Source organism: Theropithecus gelada, chromosome 13 (assembly GCF_003255815.1).
Source record: "Theropithecus gelada isolate Dixy chromosome 13, Tgel_1.0, whole genome shotgun sequence".
In the NCBI taxonomy this organism is placed as follows: Eukaryota; Metazoa; Chordata; class Mammalia; order Primates; family Cercopithecidae; genus Theropithecus; species Theropithecus gelada.
The window spans coordinates 95,538,431-95,563,283 of record NC_037681.1 but is presented as its reverse complement, the minus strand read 5'-3'; the positions used below and the strand labels follow the sequence as shown (position 1 = coordinate 95,563,283).

General features: G+C 47.9%; 1 protein-coding gene across 2 annotated transcripts in view; it reads right to left on the bottom strand.

Moving 5' to 3' along the window:
• The window catches only part of HK2 (hexokinase 2), a 58,762-nt gene that overhangs the window by 7,991 nt on the left and 25,918 nt on the right, over positions 1–24,853 (bottom strand). For both annotated transcript variants that reach the window (XM_025354393.1, XM_025354394.1), the window contains exons 3-12: positions 17,439–17,587; positions 12,890–13,009; positions 11,939–12,034; positions 11,048–11,147; positions 10,553–10,736; positions 7,921–8,076; positions 6,343–6,576; positions 4,693–4,997; positions 3,413–3,561; positions 3,033–3,152 (exon numbers count right to left, since the gene is read on the bottom strand). In XM_025354393.1, coding sequence (XP_025210178.1) covers positions 3,033–3,152; positions 3,413–3,561; positions 4,693–4,997; positions 6,343–6,576; positions 7,921–8,076; positions 10,553–10,736; positions 11,048–11,147; positions 11,939–12,034; positions 12,890–13,009; positions 17,439–17,587 — 1,613 coding nt within the window. The remainder of the gene's footprint in view (positions 1–3,032; positions 3,153–3,412; positions 3,562–4,692; positions 4,998–6,342; positions 6,577–7,920; positions 8,077–10,552; positions 10,737–11,047; positions 11,148–11,938; positions 12,035–12,889; positions 13,010–17,438; positions 17,588–24,853) is intronic.

The following is a 24,853-nucleotide window of genomic DNA, read 5'->3' as shown; positions in this document are numbered from 1 at the left end:
CCTTGTGGAACATCTGTCATGTTTATGGCCACTTTATAAGAACCTGAGGCTCTGGAGTGACTTGCTCAAGGCCTACAGCTTGGAAGAGAGAAGCAGGATGCACCCTGAGGCCCTCTGACCCCAGTGAATGGGCTCATAAGCACCATGCAGCTGCCCCTGCTGTGCAACTTCTTCCTGTGTGCTTGCTTCGCTCACTGGGCAAAGCAGTTTGCTCTGTCCCTATCCTTTACATCAGAAGGGTCGGTGTACGTCTCCTAATTTCAAACTCCACCATCTGGCGAACAAGCGCTTCACCCACAGCTGGGTGACAGCTAGGCTTCACCACCACCCCATGTCTTTCACTGAGAAAAACAACTCCGGGCTCCTCCTCAGCATCCTCAGTGGCCCCTTGCCTTCAATATGGTCCTCTGGGAGCAGATGCATGATGGCTTTGAACCTGGGGAAAATGCTTTGGGTTTTATTCCCTGATGCCCTCTCTGCTGCCACAGCCCACCAGAAAACAAGCCTCAGGGCTTCAGACCCCTTACCCAAGAGCTCGGCTTCCATAAATGAGCTGTGTGGTCATAACCCACCCACTTGCATGATTTCTTCAGGCCCTGCTCAGGGATTCAGCCCATCAGCTTGGCATTTCATTCACATCAACCTGGAGGTGTCACACTGTGTTCAGATCCCAGGAGATTCAGAAAACAAAGCGCATACCCTCAGAGAACTGGCTGGCACACCCACGACCAGACAAGTGTGTGCTTATCTCTACCCAGCTCTCCACAAGTTAGCTTCATATCTCTGACGAAAGTTTGTATTTAAAGAATGTTCAAATAACATTATTTCAGGTGATCCTTACTGATAAGGCAAGTGGAGCCCCAACAGCTGGGGAGGCTCACCCCAGGCCAGCAGCTGGGAAACACAGCTGGGGGGCCACTGAGCCCTAGGGCCTCTAAGCCCGGGGGCCTCTGCACTGGCGGGATTTCCCAGTCATAGGAGGATCTTGCCAGAGCCCACAGGGAGAAATGATTTCTGCTTTATTTGCTCTTAATTTTTACGGCTCTAGACCTAACAAGTGCTCCTCACAGAAACCTGGAACACAGAATAAAACCTCATCCAATGGCCTGGAATCTCACAATGCAGAAACAGTTAACACACCTTCCGGTTTCCCTGGCAAATATGTAAATAAATATATACCCTGTTGGCATGAAAAGTTAAGATAGTATCTACTAGAAAATATTTTGGTAGGAAGTCTAGAAGAGGATATACACTGGAGTGTTATGCTTTTATCATCCCGTTAATTGTATTTTATATTTTTCTATATCATAAAGAGATGACCATTTCTAAAGAAAAATAGTTTTAAAACTTTTTAGTCATACCACCAGTATTTTTTCATGTGACTGAAATTTCTTACAAATAACTAGTGGCTGATACTAGGCAATAAGTGGGTCAGAATTTATTTAACTATTATCTCACTATTGAACAAGTTTGTTTCTAATATTTGTTATCATAAGTAATGGTCCATTAAATAGTACAGAAGTATTTGTCCACATGAGGCATAAAGCAATGCTGGTCTGGTTAACACTAGATGAATATTAATAGGTGTTGAGAAATACCAGACTAAGCAGAATTTTTATTGCAGAACTTCTTAAAACCTTAATTACACTAGTGCACATGGGGAATTCTCTCAGATAAGGAGAAGGAGGCATTTACAGAACTCAGTGAAGCAAGTAGAGGGCCACTGTTGCAGGGACCCTATGGGAAATGCTGGTCTTTCCTTGTCACTGGGGTAGGCTTTTCTGGGCTGGCCCAGCTCTTTCTGTCACTTGCTCCCACCTACATGCCCCTCTCCACACTGGGCAGCCTGCTCGCTTTTCTTTCGCACCAACTCATTCTTCTGACTTGTTCCAAGTCCTGATGTCCCCCAGGTGTGCACTCAGATTAACAACATCTGTCTCACTACCTGTCCTGGGGGCTTCAGTATCCAGTATCCATCCCATTAGGGCCACATTCCAAACAGCAGCTCTTCCTTTTCTGAGCTTGCTTCGTCAGTCCAGCTTGTTTGTAAGCATCTAAAGGTAGGAGCCATGCCTTTTATGCCTAGCAGTGGCATGTGCAACATACCACACACCGGCAGCGTGCACATGCGCTTCTTCATGACTGAGACGGAGACACAACTGCTTAAAAACAGTCTCCTGATACCTAATGCTCAGGGCTACCAGTCATCAGCAGCAGATCCAGCACTGCCTACTCAGTTCTCCACTTCTCGGGGCACTCATGTCCAGAATATCCGGGAGTGCCAGATCCTCACGCACCTACTTCACACCCAAGGTAAGTTGAAGAGGAGTGAGAAGCAAAGACGAGACCAGAGAAGAGCCGGGGTATCCAAACAGCAGGAGATGGCATGAAAATGCCCTGATCCCATAACAAGGGCCTCAGGAGCCCCACAGCATAACTGAGAGCACAGCCTCAGGCATCAGGAACCCAGAATCCAAATCTTGGCTTGGCCAGTCCCAAGCTATTATGACCTGGGGCAAGATAGCCAGCACCTCTGTAGGGCTTATTTTCCTTTCTGTAGAATGGGTATTCAAACACGTCTCTTATATGGTTGCTGTGAGGGTTAAATGAGATAATGCACCTAAGAAGTCTAACATAGTATCTGGCATAAAGTAAGTGCTTAAAAATGATATATTCAGTAGAGATGGGGTCTTCCTATGTGGCCTAGGCCGGTCTTGAAATCCTGGCCTCAAGCAATCCTCCTGTCTCAGCCTCCCAAAGTGCTGAGATTACAGGTGTGAGTCACCATGCCGGGCAGTTGTTAACATTGAGTAACATCATCATCATTGCCCCAAAGGCTGTCACAGCAGAGCTCACCTACTTAACCTCCACCAGCCTCAACCTACTCATTCCCATCGAGGGGTCCCTCCCCACTACTAGTCACTCACGTCCTTCTTTCCTTAGTCTTAGCTCAACTTTCTCCCCTGCTCCATACCTGGCTGGTTTAGAGTCAATAAAGCCCTCAGGGGAGCCCTCCAGGAAGGTGTTATTACCTCGTCCAGGCTGTTCTGCTGGCAGGGGAAGGAGAAGGTAAAACCCAGAGGCAGGGACACGCCCTTCATGCCCATGTACTCAAGGAAGTCCGCGATGCACTGGACAATGTGGTCAAAGAGCTGCAGGGAGAAGTTAGGACACTGAGGGAGGGGCCCTGGGCAGGGCAGGCTCCCCCCAGCAGGGCCCGCACAAGACCTCAATGTTTCTTTCCACCCAGAAGAAATGCAAGCTCAGGCACAAACCTGAGTCAAGACCAGGCTGGAGCCCTGGGTCCAACTAGCCCTCCCCAGGGTCACAGACAAGCAGAGAAAGCACTGTCCTCGAAGGCAAGAGGTGACATCCACCAGGGGCCCCCTCCTGGAGGCGCCGCCCTGCTCACCTCGTCCCCGGTACCATGCATGACCTCCTGCGGGATGGCGTAGATCTTGTTGTGCATCTCCACTCCACCCCACTTCCCGTTCCGAACACGCACCAGCAGGACCCGGAAATTTGTTCCTCCAAGGTCCAAGGCCAAGAAGTCCCCTTTCTCTGGAAAGTAAGCCCAGGGAGGTCATAAGTTGGGACAGAACATGGGGAATGCTGAGACAGTACACTTAAAACTATCCAAATACACCATTCCTGTTCCATCAAATGCCAGCTTATATTACATTCTAGAATACAGAAGGAACAGAAGAGTCCAGCTCCCTGAAGGAAGCTGAAGGGAAATCTTTTAAAATGAGAAAACCCTCCCTTGTTGGACAATTACAATGTGCCACGTGCCTCACACACAGTCCTGATTCAATCCTTAGGAAGCCCTGAGAGGAAGACACTGCATTCCTCTCTTAAGGATGATTGGGATCCGGCTGATAGGTTAAATCACTTGCCCAGGGCCATACAACCAGGACAGGGTAGAGCAGGGACCAAATCCCAGTCTCTGTCTCTGGAACCTCTACCAACTGTGCTATGCTGGCCTGCTCATCGACTATCTTCTCTGAATTGGAATAAGACCACCATTTCTGAGGGTACAAGAGTTACAGCAGGGGTCAGAAATCTTCTTCTGTAAAGGCCTGGACAGCAAACAGTTCAGGCTCTGTGGGTCACGCAGTCTTTGCTGCCGCCACTCAACTTTGCCAAGACAGTGTAAAACAACAGTAAGATGGGCATGGCTGTGTAATAATAAAACCTTATGTACAAAAACAGGTGGTGGGCCACATTCAGACCATGGGCCATAGTTTGCCAACCCTGACTCAGACCAACGTGGTGATTGCAGGAGCAGATTCTAGAACCTGAATTCCTGGGTTTGAATCCCAGCTCTGACATTTTCTAGTTGCGTGAATTTAGGCAGCTGTCTTAACTTCTCTGCGCCTCAGTTTTCTGTCAAACACAGGTCAATACATAAAATTAACTGCTAATATTTTTTAAGTTAACAAAGATTAAATGAATTCATACACATAAAGTGCTTCGACACACAGTAAGTATTGAATAAGTATTGGCAATTATTACTGTTTGCAGAGGAGCACCTTGTCTGAGTTTATCAAAGATCAGAACTCCCTAGTAATACAGCTGAAGAAATGTGTTCTGGTTCAAATGTCCAATGCTAATGCTAAGGGAGTCCTCCCAGGGCATCAACACTAGGACAAAGGCCCACCATGTGAGCCAGGTGGCAACCCTGCCGCATACCTGTGCCATCAGGGGTGGCACACACGTAGGTGGGCAGCATCTTGACGGGGGCAATGGCATGAGTCTCCTTGCTTAGACCTCGCTCCATTTCCACCTTCATTCTTCTCTTGACCTCCAACAGCTGGTCATGGCTCAGCTGCAGAGGCTCCAGTGTCTTCTGGCGGGCACGGTGTTGATCGGCCAGCCGGTAAGCCACTGCTGTCACCATGGCTGCACCTTTGCCACTGCCATCCTCGGAGCGGAGGAAGCGGACATCGCAGTCGGGCACCAGCCGCCGCACGGTCTTATGTAGACACTTAGCAAAACTGTAGTTCCCCAGGGCGGATAAAGTGACAGGTGTCCATGGTTAGGGTCAATGGTGCAAATGGTTAGACAGTTGCCCACTGCCTTAGCCCAAATGCCAAAAAGCACCTGCAGGAGTGGGTGCCGCCCTAAATATCCTCTCTCCACTCTCCCAAGTTAGGAACCACTAGAAGAACATAACAACTATGACCACTGGGATTGGTTCACCCCCACCACTGAAAGGAAGACTTTCTAATAAGCCACTGTCCCCTACATGCAGTCACACAAGACCTCCTCTTCCTCACTGAAGAAGGCCCCCTGGCCACTGCTCCTCTGCCCAACATGGTACCATCAGCCTCTTTGCTGGAGCAGCCCTGTGGTATGAGGTGGTTCTGATGCCACCTACTTGTCTTGTTCCATCACTATTTCACTAGCTGCTGTCTGGGAAAGACCCAAAATTAAAAGCTAGAGATGCTCTTCTGGACTTTAGCTTCTCTTTCGCCAGTTTCTGCCAATGATCCCAAAGGTGTCTGCACAGCTAAAGACAATGGGTGTGTTCAGCCAGGAACTCTCTGGGTAGTGGCCACTTGGAGTCATGGTCTCCAGGGCCTTCCTACTCCAAGTGTGATCTGTGGGCTGCAGCCTCACTGGGGGCTGTGAGAGATGCGGGATCTCAGGCTCACCCCAGACCTTCCGATCAGAATCTGCCTCCTAACAAGGTCCCCACATGACTCACGTGCACACTCAAGTTTTGCATCACTGAGTAGGAACAGGGAATCTCAGGGCTGAGTCCTCCTGCACCAACCAGTTAAGAAAACGAAGGCACATTGACCTGGCATTCTTATTAGGTGAAAATGATGGGGAAATAAGTAGGGCACAAAAGAGAGACATCTTCTAGGTCTCAGCTGAAATGTGAACATTCTGGTACCTATGACCTGAGGGATCAAAATGTGGACAGGGCAGGATCAATTTAATACCAAGGTCAGCCAGAGAAGCTGGTAACCCCCACTGGGCTGGGGTGGCCCCTGGCAGAGGACATAGCACCTGCAGGAATCACCAAGAATTCTAAGAGTAAAGACAGGAATAATAACGCATAAAAAAGAGGATGGCAAAGACAGTGCCCAGCAGCCAGAGGAGCTCTGCGGAGAGCCCGAGTCATTGGTAACCTTCAGAAATCACCTCCACCCACGCCAGATATGACTCCCTCCCATTCCCCCTTGCCCAGGTGGGAACTTTTATTCCAAGACCCTCAGCTCCATGGTCCCTCCACACCGCCCCCCGAAATGCAAAATGGAGCTGGCATGAGGAATCACTCAGCCCCAGGTGCTCCAGGAACTCTGTGTCTCCAGGCCCTGCACACTGACTCACTGGGGGTGTTTCTTGTAGACGGAGCCGTCGACCCCAATAGTAGAGCGCAGCCGCTCCTCGCCTTTGTTCTCCTTGATGCGCTGCAGCACGGCGGCCAGGGTGGCTGCGCACAGGCTGGCGGAGCGTGTGGACACAATCTGGCAGATCCGGTGAGTGGCCACGCAGTCCTCCTGAGTCGGGTCCAGGCCCAACCGCATCAGGACCTCACGGGCCTTCCGGATGCCATCCTTCTCCCTGGGAAACAGAAAGACAGCATGTGGGCCCATGTCTGACCCACTGTGGCCAGCGTGTGTGTTGGGGGGTGGTAAGGAAGCCCTTTAGCTCCAGCAAATTCACTGCCCAGTGGGGACAGAATCCCTCTGCATTGCTCAGTCCACCTGTGCGGGGCAGGAGGAGGAGGAAGAGGGTGCAAAATACAGTACAGCCACCCTGAGGCTCCTCTCCCAGAGGCCCCACACACACGCACACGCACACGCACACACAGAGACACAGGGAGTTGAGAAAAACAAGTATTTCTTATGCATGTGCTGTGTAAAAACAAGGCCCTGTTCTTGGTGCTTTACCACCGAGTTGTGTGAGAGTTTGTGTTACATTTGCTTGTGTTAGGAGAGAGAGACAGTGTCTCTGCTGTCAGCCACTCTCTACATGTGAACCCTGCTGTGATGCCCACCTGGTTTCTCTCTCTAAAGCAGTCGGAGTCTATTGCATTTCACCATGGACTTGGCACTGCTTTAGCTTGTGTCTAAAGACAGTTGGTAAGGGGCTAGTGCTATAACCTTAGCACCCTTCTCAAGGGAACTAAATCTTGTATCACCTGGGGGTACTTGCATCACCTTGGGGTATAGCAAAAAGTAGGCCCCATTCCTTCAAGAGTTTCCCCTTAAAACAAAGTCATTCGAACTTTTCCACTGCTCCATTTGGCTCCAAAGACACCTCCTCTCCACCATCTGGTCCCTGAAACACCAGGACTTCTTCAATCTACAAGTGGAAATCTCAAGAACAGCAAACGAGGCCCGCCCAACTCTTGGGATATTGTTAACAAAAAACAAAAACAAAAATTAAGCCATCCTCACTCTCGCCCCTGCTGGGCTGTGAAAATGCAGGCCCCAGCTCTGCTTATTAGAATTAATTGGGTAGCTATATCTCTGGCCCATCCAAAGACCTAGCTTTCTATTATGAAGCAGGGGTCATGATAGAGTCCTTTTTGAGAATTGCCAATAGGGAATCAGATGTCAGAGCTTCAGGAGAAGGAAAAGGAGGCAGATGCAGGGAAGTCGTTCAGGGGCCCTCTGGGATCCTACAGCTTTAAACCCAGTGCAACAGCCCAAGTCCCTGCATATGGAGGCCAACCACCGTTTCCAGCACCATGCGTCACTGGTAGCAATCACACTCGAAATCGACAAGAGTGGAGACTGGTAAGTGAAGTGAAGCCATAGGCCTGCCATGGTCCATGTCGTGTGAGACCCTCTTGCAGTCTACACTTGAAGAGTCAAAAGGTAGTGCCCCCTCCTCATTCCCCAACTACCCGTCCACTCTTGTGGTGACCCAGTGAATAGAGGGGGCTGGCCAGACGCTCACCCTTCGATATCTGAGATGTCTTTGGTCTCAAAGCGACCGGTGTTGAGGAGCTCTGGGCTGAGCTTCCCCCCAAAGAGCAGCTCCTCCTTGGCCATCTTCACCAGGATAAGCCTCACCAGCTCCCCCATGTACATCCCACTGATCATCTTCTCAAACCTGCCGAAAGATACAAACCAAAAACATAAAGTCCCTGTTGAAGCAAAATGTGCACATGTGAAACTTTACAACTAAGGGTTAATGTGTGCTGCATGGCCCAGGAGTAAGATATGTGGAGAGGTGACAGCTCAGGGTGGCTGACTTGGGCTGTCCCTGCAGGCTGGTGGGCCTTGACCTATGGAGAAGAATAAATGAGCCTTAAACAGCCAAATGAAACACCCAGGGAGTATGGAACATTCTGGAACAGCCTGTATTTAAGTAAAGTTATGCATAGGGTGGTAATCTTTAAAAATCTTCTCTAGCCAGGAAATAATTTTTAAAATTAAAATCTCACATAGCCCAATATTTATTTACAAGAGAAAATGGCAATCTGATTAAATATGTGGCACAGGCCTAGAAATTCATCAACTCATACTGTCCACCCCTGCAAGATGTTCATGGGCTCCAAGGAAAAGGGTGTGAAAACCACCCGGGCCAAGGGATGATGGGGCAACACTATAAAGGCAGGTTGGGACAGAGAAATCCGCATTGGGCTAAGAGCTCTAAATGACAGGTCTCAGGGGTGTGGGAGTGAAACACGCTTCTGAGCAGGCAGGTGACAAGATAAAGGCATGTTTTAGAAAGGCAGGGGCCGGCCCCCAAACCGGTAGCGCTGTCGGGTGATTTAATTTTTCAACACTAGGTGGCACTGTTTTCTTGGGTAATTGGACTTTCTGGCTAGAACTGAGAGGAAACCAAGCCCTGGTGATTCTTTTTGGCAAAAGGCCCATTTCTGGGTGTTTGAGAAAGAACCTGTCTTAGAGAAGGCACCTGGGCCTGCTGCCACTAACTAGGATGAGCCCCAGCGAGGAGGGGGTCCAGGACTGAGATGTGAAAGGGATTCCAAGGTTACCTTTCGGAGAGGAAACCCAGGCCTCCAGGAAGTAGCCTGCTCAAGACCCAGGGCCAAGTACAGCAGCATGGCGGCTAGCTGAGAGCCGGCAAAATTGCGAAGATGACAGCGCGCATTTTAAATGTTAGTGCACCCACACAGGCAGAACTTCAGGAGAAGGAAACCAGCGTGGATGCGAGCCTGGCTTCAACAGTAAGGAACTCCATGTCTGCCCCAACATCTTCTCCCACAGAGCTGGTTCTACGGGAGCTGGGGGGAGTGAGGTGGGGGGTGCGCTGGGCCCGGTGGGGCTCCCAAGTGTGGGTGGTTTTTTATAATGGGTGATTTTTTTATAAGTTTTTATTCTAGTTTTTAAAAACACTTTGTTCCAGTCAACATTTGGAAGATACTTACTTGGAAATACATTACAGAGGGCAAAAAAATGGTCTACGGTGACTTCAGGGCAGCCATGGATGACAATTTGGTGGGTGTCTGAGGATAAGCCGGGGGTGTGTTGTCATGGTCTGGCTGGCAAATTTGTCTGTTGACACTTGAAAGGGCCTATAGTTCCTCGGAATGACTTGGGTGTGCCTCATTCGCGGAGGCAGACACTGAGTGACTTTTCAGCTCATAAACCTCTCATCAGCCGTGGCAGACACAACCAGTATGTTCCTCAGAAAGTCCGAGTAAAGGACTCATTTCAACATGTGAAAGAAGCTTGTGACTTAGATAAATAAACCATGCTTTGAGAAAGCAAGGACTCTCCTGGAAAGAAAAAGGTTACCCACCACTGACTTGGTTTATAGGGTTCAATTTTCCTCTCCAGGTAGAGATCTACACGAAAAGCTTTTCTACAACAGTCACAAGACAAACGATGATCTGTATTGCTCAAAATATTTTGCAACTGCTTCAGACCTTCCTGTTTCAAGACCTTCACACACACATTTGGCAAATGTTTGTGAAAGTGAAATAAGGTTTTGTAAGAGATAAAAGCGACTAAAAACAAAGGCAGGCCAGGCTGGAGAATACAATATTCAGGATCCAAAATGCTAGAAGCCCCTCCTCCAGTCCATCCAATGTCCAAGGGAAAGAGGCCAAGGAAGCTCCTCAGCCAATGTCTCCCGAGGCCATGGGTCTGCCTGCAGCTGCAGCAGGAGGCCCTGGGACCCCAGAGACCAGCAATGAGCAGCCAGCTGTCAGCCTGTCCTCTGGGCAGTGATGGAGTTGGAGCTACGAAAGGAGCTTTCAGAGACCCCAATCTTGGCCACCTCAACACTTTTCTTAGGTGGCTCACAGTCCCCATGGACAATTTACAAATAGAAGGTGGAAAGAAAGAACAGGGCCACCCACTTACACTCAGAATAGAACCTTCTAAAATGACTCCTGTGAAGGACACACATTATTAGCTATAATCTGGTGTATCCGCTTGCTCTCTGTTTTAGATCCTCTCAGCAATTTATAGTCACAGACATTCCTATGACCAGTGGCCGCCTTGGCCACCTCTGGGGATGTAAGACTGTAAAGAAACAACCCCCTGGCCCCAACCAGCCCCAAACTCAGCTCCAGGCCCCCTCCAAGCCACTCGCACAGGAAAGGCCCACTCACAGTTGCTTCCCTGGGTTCAGCGAGCCCATGTCAATCTCCTGGTCAAACTCAGTGCGAATGTCGTTGAGCGAGCCATCGTCCCCGAAGGCCCCCCACTCCATATTGATACACATCCGCCCCTCGTCACCTTCCACCATGTCGATGTGGCGCATCTCTTCCATGTAGCAGGCGTTGCTGCCCGTGCCTGCCAAAACAAGGGATGGCTATGCACACACCTGCTCCAGCCCCTTCCCATCCCTCTTCCCTCTTACACTACTGTCCCGAGACTGCCCGGCCAGGGTGGCTGGGATTTCTCACTGCAGACTCTGGGGGCATCACAATACATGGTCTAATCTTCTGCCACCCCCAACTCCATGAGTCCCTGTTCAGCTCTCCAAAGTGATTGGACCATTATCTTAAAATATGAACCAAAGGAACAACCAACTCATGGGCCCCTTCTCCCTTTCCGGCCCACACCCCCATCAGCACGGGCCCTCATGCCCAGTATTCACTCACCCACAATGAGACCAATCTCACAGTTGTGGTCATCATAACCACAGGTCATCATGGTCCCAACTGTGTCATTCACCACAGCCACAATGTCGATATCAAAGTCCTGTGGAGATAAAAGGGAGGGCTCTGACCTTCAAAATCACAGAGGGCAACTTTCCTAACACCAGCTGTACATCACTCCTCCTCTTCCACCTCCTCCTTCTCTCCCTCTCCCTCTCACTCTTTCCCCTTCCCTCCCCAGAACTCCTCCTGTAATAAGACTTTTAACTGATTCTCTCTCTGCACCATTCCACTCCCATGTCAACATCATTCCAACTTTCTTACTTAGAAATGATATTCAAGTCTTCTTCAGGTTAAGAACTAAAGAGTTGGCCGGGCGCGGTGGCTCAAGCCTGTAATCCCAGCACTTTGGGAGGCCAAGACGGGCAGATCATGAGGTCAGGAGATCGAGACCATCCTGGCTAATACGGTGAAACCCCGTCTCTACTAAAAAATACAAAAAACTAGCCGGGCGAAGTGGCGGGTGCCTGTAGTCCCACCTACTCGGGAGGCTGAGGCAGGAGAATGGCGTGAACCCGAGAGGAGGAGCTTGCAGTGAGCTGAGATCCGGCCACTGTACTCCAGCCTGGGTGACAGAGCAAGACTCCGTCTCAAAAAAAAAGAACTAAAGAGTTTTTCTTGTGCCAAGGCTTAGATTATTTATCCATTGCAATAATCTAAAAACCCCCAAAGCAGCGGATCATATGCAAAATTATTGAGTACTTGTGTCAGGGAAACGAGAACCTCTCCTTAAGCTCCACAAAAGCAGATCATGATGAGTCAAGGACATTCAAGGAGTCTTCAGGGTGGACCCAGAAAAGCCCACAGACCCCAAGCTCCTGCCACCCCACTCACCCCTCTCCGCTGGATGGCCTTCCGGATCAAAGTCACAACGTCTCTGCCTTCCACTCCACTGGACTTGAATCCCTTGGTCCATGAGACCAGGAAACTCTGGAAAAGGACCAAGGAGTGAATACTGATTTCCCACTAAAACTGAAACTCACACCATACCCCTCAAACCTGCGTCATTGGCAGAGACCTCTGCCACTGGGGTAAAGTCGTGGTTGAATATTTGTATTACTTCCTGGCTAGCCTAGGAAAAAGAAACTCAGGACAACCAACACTATAAGACACAGTTACGTGCCCCATAACAATGTTTCAGTCAGTGACCGATTGTGTATACTGTGGTGGTAACAAGATTATAATAGAGCTCGATAGTTACTATTGCCTAGTTTAGATAACACAGATATCACTGTGTCACAATTGCCTATAGCATTCAGTACAGTAGCATGCTATACAGATTTGTGGCCTAGGAGTAACAGACTGTCCCATACAGCCTAGGTGTGTAGTAGTAGTCTGTACCATCTCGGTTTGTGTAAGTGCACTCTATGATGTTTACACATAAGTGAAATCACCTAATAAAGCATTTCTCAGCACATATCCCCATTGTTAAGCAATACATGACTGTACTAGTTTCCTTACATCAATAACTCTCCAAGCATCTTTCTTCCAAGGGTCTTTATCACAACACTTTAGACTGGGGAGTTCCTGAGTTCTCACTGTGGATGGGATAAGGATACTGTGCAATGTGTGTGGGAGACAGAGTGATAAAGAGCACTCCCAACCCCCTAAATATTTCTTCACCAGCCCCCACACTGACATACACAGTCACCCAGAAAGGCAGAACTTCATCTCTACAATCCTCCAGTGCTACCACCACCACCACAGCAGGTGGCTCAGAAGTCCCTCTCGGCCCTCCCAGCCCCAAGAGTAAAGCAACAAAAGTGTCCAAAGAGCCCATCTTACCTCGTCTAGTTTAGTCTGGTGGCAGGGGAACGAGAAGGTAAAACCCAATGGGAGCTTCTTGTCTTTGATTTGTAGCTTATCCATGAAGTTAGCCAGGCATTCGGCAATGTGGTCAAACAGCTAAGGACACATGACAGGGTGGTAAGCAGAGAGGTCGAACAGCATAGAGATTAAGGGCGTGCACTTCTGGCTCAGCAAGTAACTAGCTGAATGTGTGCAAAACCCATTATCTCCTCTTATATCTTCATTTGCTCATCTACCAAAAGGGGAATTATAACTGGACCTGTCCTCATGGAGTTATGAAAAGGAGTACATGAGGCAATACATATAAAGCCTTAACATTAGTTTTTGCCCACTAAATATTGTCCTCTACTTAAGCCATTTATCTAAACTGCTGTCAAAATAACCCTGTGAGGTAGGGGAAATCATGGCCAACATTAATCAGAAAGTCACTGCATGCCTGGGGAACAGAACATTCTTTGGTGGCCCTGTCAGAAACCCATTGACATGGATGCCCAGTTGACGACCGTACCAGAAAGGCCAGCCTATCTTGCTGCCAAGAAGTATTTTAGTATCCCTGTCTGTGGTGATGGGGTCGGGGGTGGTTTGCGGGGACAACATTGTCTGTTGGCATTCTATGAACCAACTTAACAAAAACAAGCAATTTTTACATTTTCTTCTCCATTCTAGAAAACTAATCTGAGGGCAATTCAAAGAAGTTATCTTTGTTTTCTAACTTTCTAAACAGAACATCCAGTAAGTTCATGAAGAGCGCTGAGAAATAAATAGCGTTTTGTGGGTGAGCAGCCTCACAACCATGACCACATACACTCACTGTGCAGGACCCAGAGCTCCTAAGCCTTAGAAAAGCAGTATTCACAATAAACCAGGCTTTCAATCAGCTCCAAAGCCCACACTCTCCTGACTTCCTTCTTGCCCCCGCCTACACCCTCAAAGAGAAGCTGCTGACCCCTCTAGGTGTTTGAGGGCTGAGACCAGAGGCATTCTGGTGTAAAAAGTAAGCACAGGCCAAAGAGGCTGGGCAGATTCCAAGGGCCAGGTTGACTACGTGGCAAAATCTAAAAGCCAAGGTGGGTAAGAGGACAGCTATCCTTTAGATTCGACTAAACCATGGCTTTTCAAAGTGTGCTCCTGGAACAGCAACCTCAGCCCCATCACCTGGGAACATGTTAGAAATTCTAGGGTCTAGGGCCCATCCTAGACCGGCTGTAGCAGAAATTCTGGGGGCGGGACCCACTCATCTGTTAGCAAGGCTTCCATCCTCCAGGTGATCCTGGAACAGTAGTTTGAGAACCACTATGCCAAACCACAGAAAGTATTTACATTTATAAAGGAACTGAGAGGTTGGGAGAGGGAAGCTGACAGACCTGTTGGCTCTCCTGATGCCTAGGGTATGGTCAGCAGGAGGGACCCAGGAAGACAAGGCCACTACAATCTGGAAGATGGCCAGATCTAACTAAACTTCCCGCATCCATTCTGTCTGTCCCTCTGTCTGATCCCATGCGAAGTTAACAACAGCTGAGGCTGAACCTTCGACCTCCAAACCAAAACATTTTCAAGAGCAAAGGCTGGGGAGGACAAGGCTCTCTTGCCATGGGGATCACCAGTGCAGGTGAGCCAACTCCCTTGAACAGAGTTCAAGTATTTTAACATGAAAATAGGGAAATATTCAGCAAATTCTGTTCTGTTGGGAAGGTGACTGGAGTTGAATTATATGGTACGTATATTAAACAAATTTCCAGCACCTTCTTCCTGGTACTCTAGTCAAAATGATCTTTAGTACAAACAGTTTTTATCCAAAAAAAAAAAAAGAGAGAGAGAGTTGCAGAAGTTGTGCGAAGAGAGGGGGTTAGAAGGGGGAAAAGCAAAAGGGTTTCTCCTCCCCCAGCTCTGATCACTGCTTTCTTTCCAATTGCGCTCCTAACATAGGAAGGTAGAGAAAAATAGGCCACAAAGAAGCATTAGATACTGCTCTGCCCAATACAGTAGCCACTGGCCTTCTGTGGCTATGTCAATTAATTAGAATTTTTAAAACAGGCCAGTGCAGTGTCTCCTGCCTATAATCCCAGCACTTTGGGAGGCCAAGGCGGGTGGATCACTTGAGGTCAGAAGTTCAAAGCCAACATGGTGATTCAAAAAATTAGCTGTCTCTACTAAAAATTCAAAAAATTAGCCAGGCCTGGTGGTGCACACCTGTAGTCCCAGCTACTCGGGAGGCTGAGGAAGGAGAATCGCTTGAACCTGGGGGGTGGAAGTTGCAGTGAGCCAAGATGGTGCCACTGCACTCCAGCTTGGGTGACAGAGTGAGACTGTCTCAAAAAAATAAAAGACCTTAAAAATTCAGTTCCTCAGTCACACCAGCCACACTTCAAGGGCTCGATGTCACAGGGTCAGTGCCTATCACATTGCACAGGGAAGGCAGGAGACAGTTCCATTGCTGCAAGCAGTTCCACTGGCTAGTGCTGGGTTCAAAGAACCTACATCTTTTCTCAGGTGAGAAGAGGAGACCTTCTGCTTCCTTGAATTGAAAGATTATCTCATCCTCTTTGAGGAGGATCTAAGGGTGAGATGCAGAGAAAGAGTTAACACCTTCCTGTCATAAAAAGGCTCAAAGGGCATCATTTTATGAAGTTAAAATGGTTTCCTTTTCCTTACTGGTCTGAAAACCTGCTCACTTCCCTTTCCACAAGATATACTTTTAAAATCTTAAGTGGCTGATAGTCAGGTTTGCAATCCACTGATCTTCAGGAGAAGTTAATGTGCCGGACGACAGACTTTACCCAGGGACCCCCATTGCCCAGGTTCACAATTCTTCAAAAACCTTTGCAAGTTTGGGATTTCAACATTTGTTCTTGGTTTCAACTAAATTGTATTTTTACAATCCATTTGTTTTCCTTTAAGTAAAATACTGATACCGAATACCAAAAAAGGGGGGGAAATATGGGGAAAATATAGCACCAGTAATTCCATCACTAAAATAGCCACAATGAACTTCCTTTCAGCCTTTTTTCCAAGTGTTTTCTGCTGCTTTTAGGTACATAGTAGTCTTTCTATTCCTTAGGGTCAAAGATACCTATATTTTCTTCTAGTTTTCTTTCTGTTTCATTTTTAGATAGCATTTTTTCCACTTACTCAAAATCTTTCTAATATCCCAGCAGTTTTAATGTTCTTCAAGGTGGGTCTCATAGTTGTTTTTTGTTTTTAATCCGGACTAAAATGTTTTGCTTATATATTGCATGGAGAGTAGATTTTCTTGATACCCTCTAACTAGGTGGTCTGAGCAATTTTAAGGTTAAGTTTTTCAAGAAAAACTTCACTCGCATCTTGAATGTTTAAAATGGATTCTTTTTCTCAATTGGCAGAGATGCACTTCCTTGTCCTTGCCAGGCTCTAAGGATGGTGCTGCAGGGACTGCAAGGTGCCTGGGCCCTGCATGTTGTCAGGGTACAAGCAACAGGGAGGGTGTTGTTCTTGTAAAACTTAAAAATCCACCTAACACATCACTGTCAAGCTACAAGTCTTTTACATAATCACAGCCAAACTTCAGATGTTATTTTGTTTGTTGGTTTTGTCTTATCTTGTTTCTTAAATATTTATCATCTGGGGGATGTGGCCCAAGGCAGGAGATTGAGGCAATGGGAAGAAAAGGCAACCATATCCCCCAACAGGGAACAATGCAATTACTAGCCACAGAGAGTGACAGCATAAGAAGCTATTAGATAAACAGACAAAAACCCCTGTGAAAAAACAGGGCACTAGATTATGCACCAGCACTAAGCAAATACTTAACAGGTATCATCTCCTCTAATCTACACCCCAATCTGTATACTATCATCCCTTTTTACAGATGAATAAACTGAGGCTCTGCCAAGCTCTATCACCTGCCCAGAATCACATGGCTCGAGTGCCTGGATACAGGGCCCAACCTCTTTACTACCTCAGCTTGGTGCAGGCATAGGAGAGGCAGTGGAAGGGCCTCTACCCTTTGTGTCCCTCCTGATGTTATACTGGAGACACGTGACAACTTCGGTAAAGCTCAAATGCCCACAGCCCTAGGGAAGCAGCCTCCCTTCTCCAACCCCAGCATGATAACGAGGAAAGCAGGTTTACCTCAAGGCCACCCCAAAGACAAAATGAGTCTAAAAATATCTCCCCCCGCGTGTTCTACTCATGGTCAGAAATTCCTTTCCCAGGAGGGAGCCTTGTGTGGGAGAGAGAACAGCAGACCAGGAGTCAGAGGGCTTGACCTCTTCCAAGTCCTGAGGCCCAAGATGTGACAACACTGAACAGCGCCTTACTTGGATTTAATGCTTCTTCTCTAGTCACTCCTTTTAATACATGTTGGGTATAAAATACAACCAGAACAGCCTGAGCTCGGGCCGAGAGGGAGCCCTTACAGCTGTGCTGGCATCCACAAGTGTCTTGGACGACTGCCTATGCAAACACTGGGAGCGGCTGGAGAAAGTGCAGAAAGAACATCCCAAGGAAGTTTTTGTCACCAGGGGCCGCCCTGAGACAAGGGTCATACCTGGGTGCCACTGCCTCGCATGATGTCCTCAGGGATGGCATAGATCTGGTTCTCCATCTCCACCTTCTGAAGCCCATTGTCCGTTACTTTCACCCAAAGCACACGGAAGTTGGTCCCTCCAAGGTCCAGAGCCAGGAACTCTCCGTGTTCTGCAGAGAAAGGAAGGGCCACTATTAATTTTGGGCAAAACTCTTCCAGGAACCACCAAGACTTAAAACTCCAAGTCCCTCCAGGAGTATCTGTGGGTAAGGGGTGGCCAGTGGGATTCACTTATCTCTACAGACATTACATATAGTCTAATGTCATGCCATACACCTTTACATTATTGTTATTTTTTTAATTCTCAAGAGCTTTATTAAAACCAGAAACTCACAGGGTAGTTTTTTTTAAACCCCTCACTCCCTTCCCATCCTTTCCTCTGAGTCTCCAAAGTCCATTGTATTATTCTTACGCCTTTGTATCCTCATAGCTTAGTTCCCAATTATGAGTGAGAACATATGATGTTTGGTTTTCCATTTCTGAGTTACTTCACTTAGAATAACGGTCTCCAATCCTATCCAGGTTGCTACGAATGCCATTAATTTGTTCCTTTTTATGGCTGAGTAGTATTCCATCACATATACATTACTTTTATAATTCAATCAACAATAAGACAGTTACATCCAACGATGTGCTCACCCCTCCTGAGAGCTGACTATCTCCTCAGTGCTTTCAGCAAGCCCCATGCCAGGGGTCCATGCTCCATCCTGTTCCTCCTACCCCCAGAACACCAAACTGCGATCACAGTATTAAATTTACTTTCTGATGTTTGTATATCATGTTTGCATATAATGTTTGCGTACTGCAATTGCAGTACTAAATTTACTTTCTAATGTTTGCATATTATGAGGCCCATGTCCTGCAGCAAGATCAAAGGGGTCAAGTAATGGAGAGGAATGAGGTCCAATTCACTACAAACTAAGAGGCCTGGTGAATAAGCCAAGCAAGTGGCCCCTCAAAGGATCTCAGGCTTATTAGAATGCAAGAGAATGCTGACCCCAGAGCGTGTACGTACGACAACAGTCAGGTCACTCATGCCACAGAAAAGCTCTGAAAGAGCAGGAGAGAGGCCAAGTGAGACTCCAGAAAGGAGCCACAGACAGAGATGGGTGAAGACTGTCATGCATCACTGAGAAGGTGCAGTTCCTACCCTCCAGGAAACAGCAGTGTAGACAGGAAACATCCAGATCCTGGGTAATAATACCACCGACTCTGGGGAAGGGCCCCATTGTGTGGCACAGAATGAAAGTGCTGAAGAGGCGCGGAGCCTGCAGCGGGACAGGGGCTGGTGGGGCAGGCAAGGCGCATCCCCAGGTGACTGCCAACCGCGAGCAGCACCGCCAGTCTTCTGCTGCCCTGCCACAACCTTCTCAAAGGACACAAGGCAATTAATTTCCCCAGGGGTTCACTTATTGGCATGTTTGTCAACACTCAACCCCTTTCCCAGTGGGAGAACAGCAATGAAGTGAAGCGGAACAGGTCAGAGGTCAGGGAGAGGCTCTGACTCAGTAACCCAAGAATGTTTGTTTTATACCCAGCTCCACTCAGCACCTCCAGCACTTAGGCCCTGAGAAAAGCCACATCTGCCCAGCTCCCTGAGAGCATCACCCACAGTCCCCAGGGTCCCAAGGGGAAAAAGGGTAGATATCATCCACCAGAGACCACACAGGCAGAAGTGTGTCAGGCAGCGTGACACACGGAGACTGGCTCTGGATCTGGAGTCCAATCACCTGCTCCAGAACCCCGGCCACTTTCCAGCAGAGGCAAGTTCCTGAGCCTCTGAGCCTCAGCTGCCTCATCTCTAAAATGGGAACATCGCATCTCATTGGGTTGCTGTGAGGGGAAAAATTAGACAAGTGTGGTGCGGGACCAAGAACTCAGGACTCACTAAGTACTAGGTACTCTCTCTCCGGGCTCTCGGCAAGCCCTGTCCCACAGCCTCACTTGAGTGTCCCAGGCCAACGACAGCAGAAGGGATTGCAGAAACCTGTCCAAGAAAAGTCACTGGAATCAGCTCCAGTGACTACAGCATTCCTCCTTAGGGGCACTACTTTTCCATTTCCTGCCCAGTGACTAGAGGTGGCCCCACCCCTAGCTACAGCTGCGGGCTAACTACAGCAACATCGCCCTCATCTGGGGTTAGCCTGCCTGCCTCATGGCCATGGTTGACTTTTCCAGACACTCCAGCTCTGAGCCTTCCCCGGTAGTGGGAACTCAGCCAAATTCTAGGAAACGCAATGTGGTGGCTGTCATGAGGGATGAAAGGGATATCAAAGATGAACTGCCTCATCAGCACTCTCAAGTCCAGGATACACGCGATCCGCTGAATCAGTGACCACAGGGGACTGAGGCGGTGAGGCTGCCCCGGTGGGTCGTCATCCGAGGCCAGCCCAGCTGGACTCACCAGAGGCCACCGCTCCACCAAGAACGGGTGGTGTGCAGGATTTGCTGATGGACTGAAGGAAAAATACAAATAATAAAGTATTGCTGATAACCCTGTTCCCAGGAGGGAGGTCCTTTCTTGCTTTGCTTACAGGACTCCTCTGGAACACACATTCCCTGACAACCCTCCTCCCTGCGGCTCTCCTCCACACACACAGGAAGCCACAACCACCATAGCCAAGGACTGCATTCCTTCCAAGCCCGGAATGTGAGGCAGGCCGAGCACTGTGACTCGGCAGTCCTGAGATGGACCCTCTCCTAATGCCCACGCATGAGAGGCTCCCACAGAGCAGTGGTGAGGCACTGGACCTCAGACAGGTGGGCAGGCCTCGTTTTGAATTCCAGCTCAGCGGTTTCACTACCTGTGTGGTGTGGGCACATCACAGGGCTCTCTCACCTCACCTGTAGAACAGGATTCTACAGCGGTTGTGACGCTTACGTGAAACATGGACTATGTTGTATGTGAACATACAGAAACACACAGGCCGGATGCGGTGGCTCATGCTGGTAATCCCAGCACTTTGGGAGGCCAAGGCGGGCAGATTAGTTGAGGTCAGGAGTTTGAGACCAGCCTGGCCAACATGGTGAAACCCTGTCTCTACTAATACAAAAATTTGCCGGGCATCGTGGCATGGCCCTGTAATCCCAGCTACTCAGGAGGCTGAGGCAAGAGAATCACTTGAACTCAGGAGGTGGAGGTTGCAGTGAACTGAGATCTCGCCACTGTATCCCAGCCTGGGCCATAGAGCCAGACTGTCTCAAAAGAAAAAAAAAAAAAACCCAAAGAAGAAACACAGTAATTATTCCTCCGTTAATAGATCTTATCAAGGTACTTGTTCCCTTTCTCCCTGTCAAGGCCGTGGAGGTTTGTGGCATGCTCTGGTGTCCAGCAAGGCAGGACAGAGGTTTGGTATAACTACGATTGGCACTAATTTGTGGGTGCCAAAAAATGGCATGTCCAGAGTGTCTACAACATAGGGCTCACGTGACATGGCTATAAGCGCACAGCAAATACCATTGCCAAGGACTTTCATTCTTAAGAAGGTCAAATCTGTTTCCAAAAGGGCTCTAGTGACTAACGGCACTGTGGAGGGCAGGGCTAGCAGCACAAGGGAGGCAGCTCAGGGGCTGCTGCCATAGTTGAGCTGAGCAGCAGTGAGGGCATGGGCTCCAGGGCCATGGAGGGTGGCCAACCATCCCAGTTTGCCCAGGATGGAGGGGTTTCCTATGACATGGGACTTTCAATGCCAAAACTGGGAGAGGCTCAGGAATCAGAATGCTGGACTGTATTTGATCCAACCATACAGCCTCCAGCTCTTCCTTGTCACTCAATGCCTGAGGCACGCAGTCATAAACTTGGAGTGGGTCAAAGACACACACGCATACTTTCACATTCAGTTCCTGAACCAGTCCTATATTTATAACTTAATGCCCCTAAAGGGACTTGCCCTTCCTGCCCTACAATAGCACTTCCAGTGGCCCCAGGTAACTGCACTGAACATTCCAATCATTCTCTATGGGGTGACTCTGGGTTGAGGGGATCTTGTTTTCTTCCTTTAGTTTTCAAGCACCTGCTAGCACACAACAGTGGACTGCTCTGAGAATGTATGGCATATACTCCAAATGAAACGAGGACCAAAAAGATACATCTCCAAGTCCTAAGCAGGTAATGAGGCAAGACACAAGGTCTCAAGGCACGTATTTTCCATGAACCCAGAATCACCATGATCACTACCACACCTGGCGGCCTCTTTTTAACCCCCAGGATTCCAGTTACTCCATTACAATGCAATGCTGGCCACCATTCAAGAGCTCAGCCATACAGAAGTATTCAATACTCCGTGTCATTAAAGGCATTGAATCACAGTTAATGCTGGTGTCTGGTACAGACTAGGAATGGAGTGAGCTGATCTTCTACATCATTTGTTTTCAAATGCAACAGAATGCTTATTTCCAAATAAAATTGGTGGACCAAATACCACAACGTAAAATAGAGAAAAACAGAGCTGCTCCAACTGAAGGGAGAGGCGTGGAACATGTAAAACACATGACTAGCACCCCAAAGCTCCTAGGACACCTCTTGGAAAGCATCACTCTGGTGCTCTTTTTACCCAGGAAGTGTTTCTTAAGTTCAAAATAGGTGCCAGTCACAGAGAGGTGTAATTAGCCGCACAGATGTGAAACCACTCTTCAAAGGGTTAAAACACGATTACGTTTCAATATTGTGTAGGCTTTGAGCATGTTCAGCTTTTTAGGCAGGCAGACCTGGGGTCAAATCCCACTCTAACATGTATTAGCCATGTAGCTTTTGGCAATTTATTAGAAATCTGACACTCAGATTTCATCATCTGTTTTAAAAGGGTTATGATAACCTCCTCCTAGTCAGCACCTCCCTCCACAACCCAGAACGAGAACACAGGAAAACACACACATATACATGTACACATACACACACGCACCTTGTCAAGATTCAGTGCAAGGAAGTGTAAGGCATTTGGCACAACGCCTGACAATGTTAAGTGCCATCTGCTGTACTGAGGCTATCTATCAGTACAATCTTCAATTTATATTGCCTGGACTACGTAAGTCCACTAATTAACTTGCTGTGTGCTAGCTCTGGATGTATGTCTCCGCTGTACAGTAGTTAATATAATGCAGAGCAACCAAGATAAGGGCTTCTTTCGGGTTTAACCAGCTTCCATGCAACGTATCACCAGCCCGGTCTCCCTTTATCGTATCATGTGCTTGCATTATATGGCCCGATATCTCTAATTGTTTTGTCTACATGGGCCTTATCTCCCCAGCACAACTTTCACTCTTCAAAGGCAGGGCACGAGGCAGCGTAGCACACTGCTGCTGCACGGAGGACCAAGACTCGGAGAGGACTGTTGAATGAACTGAACAGCTAGGCCTGGGTTAGTAAGAGAAGAATCCATACATTGTGCTAGCAGCATGGAAGGTACATAAAATGTGCCACTGGTGGCGTGCTTAAAAGCCCAGGCATTAGCAATTCAGCTGGCCGAGTTCCAATTCCAATGCTGCCACTTGCTCACTATGTGACTTTGGGCAAGTTGCCTAACTGCTCCAAATCTATTTTCTTTTTCTGTGAAGTAGAGTTCAGCATACCTACCATTGGATGACTGTAACAAATGAGATAGCTCAAACACAGCGTTTAGCACAGTACCTGGCACTTACGATGTCTACAATTTTTATCATCACCATCATCACCGTTACCATCGGCATCATGGTTCCCTGCTCTCTAGAGGGGTTAAGTCTGGCTAGAGGATGGAGGTGTACTTACCTGTGAAAATAATTCACAATTCAGAGGTGAAGAAGAGTCACATGATCGATTTGACACTGCCTTTACCCTCGCTCTGTCTCATGAGGCATAGTTATATCCAAACGATCTTGCCAAGACAAGGTTGATAAAGACACCACAAAGATACTTCATTTCTAAGTTAGACCATGCGGCTGGCACATTTTCAGTTGGGTTGTACTTGAGCTTCTTATTTGAATGATACAAAGCCAACTCGTATTTAGGATCCATTTAAAAAGATAATCATCTGATTTTCCCTAGAAACTTTTGTTCAGCAGCACAAGCCAATGTAAACTGTGAATCTTATGGCCATGGAGTCAGGACTATCTATGCTTACATCCCAACTGTCACCGTCTGACCACAGGTGACCTTGGCAACCATCAATCCTTTTTTAGCCTTGGTTGCCTCATTTTTAAAGTAAGAATGACTCTCTTGTAAAGTTTTTGTAGAGAGTAAAATAGATTTATGTAAATGGCCTAGTACAGACACCATGGGTGCTCATTAAATGCTATCAATTCTTCCTGCATTTCCTTTTTTTTTTCGGAGTCTCACTCTGTCGCCCAGGCTGGAGTGCAGCGGCATGATCTCAGCTCACTGCAACCTCTGCCTCCCAGATTCTCCTGCCTCAGCCCCCCGAGTAGCTGGGACTACAGGCCCACGCCACCACAACTGGCTAACTTTTTGCATTTTCAGTAGAGATGGGGGTTTCACCATGTTGGCCAGGCTGGTCCTGACCTCAAGTGATCCACCCACCTTGGCCTCCCAAAGTGCTAGGATTACAGGTGTAAGCCACTGTGCCCAGCCCCTGCATTCCCCCTTTTAAGATGGAAATGTCCTCTGAAAGCCAGGCCCTTATCTGTGGCCCCTATGTGTGGTGGGGCCCCTGACAGAACTGTGTTAGGACTGGTACCACAGTCCCACGCAGGGTTGTGGCACAGATTAGGGCTGCCTACAGAGAGGTCAAGATGGTGTGATTCCTGGCAAATACAAATGAATGCTTTCTTTAATCAACTCTCCACTGAAAAAAAGAAACAAGGGCATACAGACAACAAACGCTGTTGAGGATATGGAGCAGGCAGAGCTCTCATACATTATTGGTGGGAGTATAAATGGTTCAACAATTTGGGGAAAAGGTCTGGCAATTTTCTAAAAATTAAACGTATACCAAACTCTATGAATGATCCAGTAATTCCACTCCTAGTTGATTATACAAGAAACTAAAAACGTGTCCACAAAAAGGCTCGTACAATAATGTCCATAGCCGCTTTACTCAAATAGTCAAAAAGTGGAAACTGCCCAGGTGTCCATCAATATTCATATCATAGATTCTAATCATACTATGAAATCAGCAACCAAAAGGAACGAGACACTGATAGACACAACACAGATAAATCCCACATTATGAAAAGTAAAAGAAGACTTGCATAAAAAACAAATACTGTATGAGTCGATTTATGTGAAGTTCTGGAACAGGCAACACTGATATATGTGGAAAATAGAATGTGATTGCCTCTGGGGGGTCAGGAACAGGGACTGACTGGGAAGGGGCTCAAGGTAACTTTCTGGGGTAATGGTAATGTTCTCTATCTTGATGGAGGTTTTTTTTTAGTTGTATACA